The sequence below is a fragment of the Tupaia chinensis genome, unplaced genomic scaffold (assembly GCF_000334495.1).
Source record: "Tupaia chinensis unplaced genomic scaffold, TupChi_1.0 Scaffold000013_1, whole genome shotgun sequence".
NCBI classification, from domain to species: domain Eukaryota; kingdom Metazoa; phylum Chordata; class Mammalia; order Scandentia; family Tupaiidae; genus Tupaia; species Tupaia belangeri.
Window position 1 is genome coordinate 103723 of NW_006159443.1, and position 8443 is coordinate 112165.

An 8443-nucleotide genomic window follows, 5' to 3' on the forward strand; every position below is an offset into this window, starting at 1 on the left:
ATATCATTTTTCTCAAGTAAAATAGCTCATCCATTCTTGCATTTCAGTAGAATGCCCTGAAAAAGAACATCTGTAAAATGCCTTTTGCTATCATTATGTTAAAATGTACAAAGAAAGTAACTACAATGTAAGTGAAGAGCTATCAGGAAGAATTCATTTTGAGTATATTTCCAACTACTCAGGACATATAGTTAATGACATGACTCATATCTATTTTAACTGAGTCATTAGACTCAGTGAAAAGATTCATTAATCTTTTCAGTTGTGCAACCAGTAACCAGAAATGCCTGGATACCTTAAGTATAATTATATACATACATACATATAAATGGTAAATATTTTTATATAATCAGTTAAATATAAATATAATTGATATTATTAAAGATTTGACTAATTTTCACAATTTGCAGTAGTCCAACTGTAATAATTAATGAAAAGTATATATAAACCTTTCCTCCATTGAGTTTGCTGTAAGATACATAGGTGAGTAATTGCAATGTGATATTTTACTGACAATATTTCTTATTTGATGTTTATTTTTTTTCATTAGAATAGAGGAAAGACCTGATGGCAACCTAAGAAAGTATGTAAGGGAAAGGAGGAATATTAAACTAGGAAACTATATAATACAATAAGAACAAGGTTCATTTTTATTCCGCTCTAATCAGAATGAAAAATTAGGATTTTATTTATTTATTTTGTAGGAGGAACAAGTGAAAGTGAGCCTATGCTAAGTCATACAGTCAGGAAGCACCTACGGAAAACTAGACTTGAGTTACTCCACAAAGAATATGAGGTAAACGATAAAGTTTAAAATAATATCTGCAATGAATTCAAGGTAAAATTGAACTGCCTCAGTCCCTGGACTGTTTAATAAACATCCTGTGAAACCTTATTTGTTTTTCAGAGAAAAGTGGGGACATATTTTAATATTATTAGCAATGTGTATGTAGGGAATCAATTGTAGTAGATAAAATACAAAATACATTTTGTCATTGTCTTTAAAATTTCCTAAAGTTTCTCATGCATTTTTTTTTTTTTTACATAAACTTTACTTTTTTTTGGTCTGTTAAATGTTTCTTCCCTTGGCACCTCACATCTTTTACCACCCACTCTGTACCATACACTCCCCTCCCTTATAGTCTCTGGAATCTATACTTATTCTTTCTATTACCGTATCTTTGGATCTTTTCATTTCTGCCATAGGTTGCAGACATTTGGCACATATTGATTAGGGGCATACAGTAGTGTAACTTTCAAAGTCTGGCTCACTTCACTCAACATTGAGTCTTCTATACTCATCCACTTCTAATCAAACTATAAGGTCTCATTGTTTTTTAAGGCTGAATATTAAACCTTACTTTAAAGGCTAATTTTAAAACACCTCATTGGAGGACCATTGCTGCACAATGCTGGAGGCCATAAGGTAAAGTTCCAGGTTTGAATTCTGGGTCTGCCGATGCAGTTTGGCTGAGCTTACCTGTGATGCTGGCTGGCTGCAGTGCTGTGGGAGTATCAAAGCATGAAGACCCTATCGATGATGTCCCTACCCTCAGGAAATAAATAAATTAAAAAAAAAAAAAACCTTGACAAATTATTTTTCCCTTTCCTAATTTTATTATAAGTAAGGAGTTTCTTTTTAAATTTTATTTTATTTTTTAAGTACAGAGAAAGGGGGAGAATAGGATTCCAGAGGATAGATGGAAGTATTTTCTCACTTTTTTTTTCTTTTTTAATTTAAAATTTGTACATGTCATTTGTATTTTGCTCACCTAAGATGTTGGGAGGTGGTGGCCAGCAGGAGGTGTGGTAGTTAAGGGCACTAGACTTTCACATGGCTGACTGTGATTTGAGTCCTGGACCTGGCAGCTTGCTTTCTTACTTTCTCTCTCTCTTTCTCTCTCTCTCTCTCTCCCTCTCTCCCTCCCCCTCCTTTGCCCCTCTCTGATCAAATTTTAATTAATTAATTAATTACAATAAAATAATTCTTTAAAAAACAGATGTTAGGAGGTAAAGAAAATCTTATGAGAGTTCATCTGTCCTCCACAATCATCATTTTGCTTTTGCTTATAAATTCACAAGTGATTAGAAACCTGATTAATTCTGGTAATCTTATATTAATTCCCAGCACAGAGATTTTACCGTGAAATAAGCTGTTTCCTAATTCTTGTCTAAATATGAATTAACAAGTTGATTTGACATGGCTATTAAATTTTTCCAAAGAAATTCATTTTAAATGAGTACATACACTTTTTTTTTAATTTGCCAGAGGTTTCATGCACTCAACACAGAAAAACTGAAAGAGAAAGAGAGAGAGGGGAAGTGAGAAATCACCCCCACCCCCACCATAGGAAATGGTCACACCACAATCCCTTCTCCATTTCTCTGTCCTTTTGGGATTGTGGGCATGCACACTTACATGCCCAGTGTACTTTTCAAGTCACTGGTCTGAGACTCAAACCGTGGGGTCAGCAATCTGAAACCCAGCTGCCTTAATCACCATGCTTGTTAAATGTTAGAAGATGACTGGCCCACATCTACTTTTGAATAGCAGATATTAAACCCGGTCATCTTTTAGTTTTTAAGTGTATCTATTTCTTCCATGAGCAAGAGATGGAGAAGAAACAGAAAGAGTGCACCACCAACAATATCTTGATACCACAATCAACCTTCAGTCTCAACCAGCTCCAGATCATGAGCTTTTACTCTCCCAGCATACTGCAAACAGTCTCTGGACTTGATCCCAGAACCTTTCTATGTGGGTCAGCCTTAGAGTGCTTTGCATTACCTCTGTACCACCTCCAGCTCCCTCAGTTATTATTTGTTGACTAAAGGGGATATAATATTGACCTCTTCTTTTGACAGAAAATATCTTTATGTACATGGTAACTGCCTCACCTGACTCAATTTTTTGAAATACAGTTTGGTTCAAATAAAAGATTAAGCATCTGTGTGTGTGTTTCACATATGAATATATAAATACATATGTTTATCTTAGGACATACTCAAATAAAGCAATTTTCTTACTCTAATGCTGTTTAACTTGAAATGTAATTTAATTTAAAATAAAACACTATCTTTGTTACCTCCAAAATGCATTCATACATACTTAATGGATATATACTATAGTTAGCTACCAATCACAGTAATCTTTTGGGAGATCACTGGCACATTGAACTGCTTAGAATTTATTTTATAACAGAACTTTTAACAAACATCAGTTTAAGGTGGTATATTCATTATAGATGAATAAATAACATCAGAAGGAAAGAGTTCTAACCCAAATGTTTAATGATTAGATTTAAGAAAATAACTGGTTCCAGAGTGGGAAAATTAATACTGGCAATAATCAGGGCAATAATTGAAAAGCAAGAATCTGGAAAAGTTAAAAATTATTCTGACATGAAAGTGCAAGGAAACGATATATGGTTTTTATTCCTACTTCAGATAGAGAAGCAGCAATAGAACTATCAAACAAAACCCTAAAAGATCATCTTGGTTAACATTGTGGTTTTTAATTCCCCTCAGTAAAGTAGGTAAACATGTCTAAGATATTTCTCCTGAAATGGAATTTGCTTCCATATTGGAATACATGTGACTTTTTTTATTCTCTAGATGATATCACAAATAGAAGCAAAGATATAATATATTTTTTTAAAACCACAGCTATCCCTGAATTAAAATGAAAGCCATGTAAATGCCGATTTTTATCAGAGTGAGAATACAATTTGGGAATTTAAACTGAATGTGACTTTCTCTCCACAGAACTGTTGTGTAAATAATCTATGTTATCTACAGTATTTGGAGATTCAAAAAACATGTTGGCTATGGTTTAGCATACATTAAATTTAGTGTCCATGCCTGCCTAATGACTGTGCAATGTTTTTTCAGGATGAAATAGATTGTTTGCAGAAAGAGGTAGATGAGCTTAAGAGCAAAAATCTCAGCTTGGAGTCACAGATCAAGACTATTCTGGATCCTTTAAACTTGATGCAGAGCAACCAAAATGAAGACAAACATCTAGTTGCAGATAATCCAAGTAAAATTGACCCAGAAACTGTAATAGAGTGGAAGAAAAAGCTCAAAACAGCTAATGAAATCTATGAAAAAGTGAAAGATGATGTGGATAAGTTAAAGGAGGTATGTTGTAGTGGTTTTTAAAAATCTATTATAGTTTTTTAAATTCTAAAATATTTTAAGCACTCTTCAGAGTATAAGTAGCCATTTTATCTTAACTCATCAATGAATGATTTGTAAGGGAAGGACAGAGTCCTTAGATGAACATTTTATGCAATAGGGAAACTTTTTCTTGCTAAATATCATTAGCTGCCAAGAAGTATCAGGTGGTTCCATTTGTGACTATAATTGGAGAGTCTATAGGACTTCTATATGAGATTGCATCTTCTGCAAGAGTAATTTAAAGGATGTGTTCCTATTTTACCCCCTTTGCAGTTTGCCTTAGTTTTTTAAAGCTTATATCAGTGATGCCTGTGTGCATAAAAACAAACACATACTCGTTTCTCTATGGATAAAATGAAAGATTTTGAGCTTATCTTTTCTAGCATTATCATTCTTTAATTTTTAAAATTATAAACATATAGTTCAGGATTATTGACTAATTTCAAGAGAGCTATATGAGCAACTGCTTTAGACTTTTCTATGCAAAAGATATTGTGGCTTGTGAGGTTGGTACATTTTCCCCAGTTATTCTTGCATCCATCCATCAAGATGAAGCATGAGTGAAAAAGATTAACTTCTAGGATTTTCCATAGGAAGGAAGGTAAAAATCTGTGCCATTAGCACTAGAGGTTACAGTCAAATGCTGTAGTGCACTCTTGGGAACCAGCAGTTAGCGTAATGGCTATGTCGCTGGGCTCCCACGTAGTCGACCGCGGTTTGCGTCCCGGACCCGGTGGCTTAAAACTCACGCCAGGCACGTGTGTGTGCGTGCCCAAGATCCCAAGAGGAGAATGGAGGAGAAGGGATTGCGGCATGACCATCCCCTCTGGGGGGTGATTTCTCGCTTTCTGTCTCTCTGTCTCTCTCTGTCTGTCTGGCGAGCGCACGCGCCCTATAGCGAAAACCTCTCAAAAAAAAAAAAAAATGCTGTAGTGCACTCTTGACTGAAGACCCGTCTTTAACTTGATTTCTAGTTAAACCAGAGTAGAGTCCTGTTGTGCTGAATGGAGATGGTTTTGTAATATTTATGTTCATTACCACCCATTCAACCTATCTGCATTCCCTTAAAATATTATTTCTGTGCCGAATTACCAAATTCTGCCTCCAGAAAGCCTTAGGAATTCCATGTCATACTGGGTCGTTAGACTGTTTTTAAAAAGTACCATTTTATATTGGTTCTCAGATATTCAGTGAGTTTAAATAGTAGAGAAGTATGAGGGGTCTTCAAAAAGTTATGAAAAATGTATATTATGAAAAAACTATGGGGTCAGCCCCACAGTCTAGTGGTTAAGGGATTTAGATCCCACCTGGCTGACCGTGGTTTAAATCCTGGCTCTGCTGGCTTGAAAAATACTACAGAGGTGTGTGTGCATGTATTCTAAAAGAATGGAAAAATGGAGAAGGGATTGTGGCATGACTACTTCCCATTGGGAGGTGCTCTCTCTCTCTTTTCTCTCTTGGTATCTCTCTGGCAAGCACATGTACCCTCTGGCAATTGAAGAAATAAAAGTAAAAGAGCAGAAGAAAGAAAAAACTATGCATGGATTTCAAAATTTTTGCACCAAAGTAATTTGGACTTTAATTTTCCACAGACTTTTCGAAGTTCCCTCATGTTGCAACATAGCATAAGTCATCTTCAACATATAAAATAAATGTCGTTTGGGCTCAGAAAAGACCAAAATGAGATGAAGATGGGAGCTTAGTACTTTCAGAGAAAAAGGAAACCACAGATATAATTGCACTGAGTTCGTTACAAGTTTAGGGAAATGTGCAGTTTTTCTAGGCATTGATAGCCAATATTAGTATGTTGGTTTGGTAGAAAACAAGAAAATGATATTTTCTTGAAAACAAAAGTATACTAAAAAGGAATGACTGCTGAAAATTAAAACATTTACCACCCTGCCATACCCTTTAACTTCTCCTTCTTGAGCTCTCAGTATGTTCTTTATGGTTTCTTTCTGGTCTCCTTCAGAGTTACTAAAACTTCACTTACATTTTTAGCAATAAACGGTTCTTAGAGCATGAATCTCTGTAAAAACTATTCAAAACTCGTAACAGTGGTATGAGGAATATAAGATAAAGAATACATAAAACACAGTTTGTCTTTGCTCTCTTTATGGTCACATTTTAACTCAATACCCACAGCAACCCCTGAGTCTTCAGAATTATTTGGGATGAAGAATTATTTGGGATACTTAATACGCCCATTTTGGATGCCTAGTGATGTTATTATAAGCCACAGACTGGTACATGAATATATGAAAAAACATAGACTGCAGAGGTGTAACTCAAATGTGAAGTGCAAAATATTATACTATAAATTAAATATAAGGGTACAAAAGATTCAGAATAAAGGACTGATTAGCATGACAGAAACAGACATTTTTTTTTTTCTGATGTTTCCTAGACTGGGTGAGTTTTGAATTATCATGAGGTCAGTATCATGATCCAGTCAGTGTTAAGAATGCAGACTACTTAGCTGCAGTCTTCATTACTCTTTGAGGTACAAGTAGGCAGAACGGTGGCCTTTATAATCTTTACTAACCAACCTCCTGACCTCGAAAATTCCTGATAGTTGAGGAACTAGTAAGCCTGTAGTAAGAAATATTACAGAGCCATATCATTGGTGAGAGACCTTAAAACATAGCAATAGTACAAGGGGATGGGGAGTGGGGGAAAAGAAATCAAATGATTTTCTAATTTAAGCTTGTTACCATCATCAAAAAGCATTCACTAAGTGCCTCCCTATATGGTACTTTTCTTGAGAGCTTTATTCATTGTATGTACATATGGGAAATAAATGTCTTTTCCTTAATATCTTCAGAGGGCCTGAAATAGTGTTTTCAGTCACTTAGAAAATTAACCCTCCACACTCCTGGTTGGTGTGCAACCATGAAGATAGGCAGATACTCAGAACCCCAAAAGAACCTGGATGAGTCTTAAGTAAGGGTTTTAGGCTCAAAAGAATTTCCTCTGACCTTCTTCCACTAGGTTAATTGTGTTGCATTTGTATGTGGGTAATAAGTAATATAACCGGAAGTTCTAGTAGTCGAAAGCAGTAGTCAATTTTTGAAGTATGTTTTAAGAAGTCCATTTTGTCAGTAGTCCTTGTGACTCATTCACGTTGAATATACATGTTCTGGTCGAGGAATTTTCCTTGCCAAGTTGGCGATGTTGGTTTCTAGTCAAAGGAGTTTGTTCCTGCCCCCCCCCTTAGAAATACACAAATACAATAACAAGGGAATTTAGTAGCTTTTGAGAATATGTTAAAATTTAAGTACTATGTTTTAGACTCTCCAGAAGCAATATCAAGTCTCTAGATTTTCTAGCAATTAATGTCTTGTTACGTAACTTTTAGGTATCATGTAATTCAAGAAAGCCAGTTGTACTTGGGAGTTTGTTGTTTTTAATCAAGAGAGAATTTATGGAATTTATAACTCTTTGGGACCAGCAGTTAGCGTAATGGCTATGTCACTGGACTCCCATGTAGTCGACCACGGTTCGAGTCCCAGAGCTGGTGGCTTAAACTCACGCTGGGCGCATGTGCGTGCGTGCCCAAGATCCCGAGAGGAGAATGGAGGAGAAGGGATTGCTGCATGACCATCCCCCCTGGGGGGTGATTTCTCACTTTCTGTCTCTGGTGAGCACATGCGCCCTATAGCAAAAACCTCTCCAAAAAAAGAAAGAAAAAAAAGAAAATACTAACTTCAGTATTAAGGATACTAGAATTTGTGAATCAGTGAATTGGGGAAGCCTGTTTGGAGAAAGAGAGCAAATGGTTAATCATATTAAGTTCATTAACACTGGAAAAATATTTTTAGATAGCAACCAAGAAATTAGTCTCATAGCCCAAGAATTAACTCTTCAGCATTAGTTTATGTATACTTGCATGGGATATAATGTTACCTTACTCAGAGTATTGTCATGTAAAGAAAGAATTTTTTTTTCACTACTATGGTCCTTCAGTGACGCTAAGCTAACTAACACCGTGTTTATTTCCCTGGATTGAGTGGCAAAGTGCTCGGAAATATGGATTTTAAAATGTTTAGTCATGTTCACAGTTTTACAAGTCAGTCCCAGGGGTGATTGTCAGGTTTCTGAAGGCTATGTTCTAGCATTTAGTTTTCTGATATTCTTGCTCTGAAAACTGCAGATGGCTCATGTCATAATTTTTACATGGCACTTTTGTTTTAGCTTGTGCTTAATTATTATCAACTCTTTTTTTTTTTTTTTTTTTGTGCCACAGTTTTTTAATCTGTTCATC

At 35.5% G+C, this 8443-nt stretch overlaps 1 protein-coding gene across 1 annotated transcript in view; it reads left to right on the forward strand.

Annotated features, from left to right (window-relative positions):
• The window catches only part of OBI1 (ORC ubiquitin ligase 1), a 51384-nt gene that overhangs the window by 14505 nt on the left and 28436 nt on the right, over positions 1-8443 (forward strand). Inside the window, exons 3-4 of the mRNA XM_006139948.3 lie at positions 705-796; positions 3892-4140. Coding sequence (XP_006140010.1) covers positions 705-796; positions 3892-4140 — 341 coding nt within the window. The remainder of the gene's footprint in view (positions 1-704; positions 797-3891; positions 4141-8443) is intronic.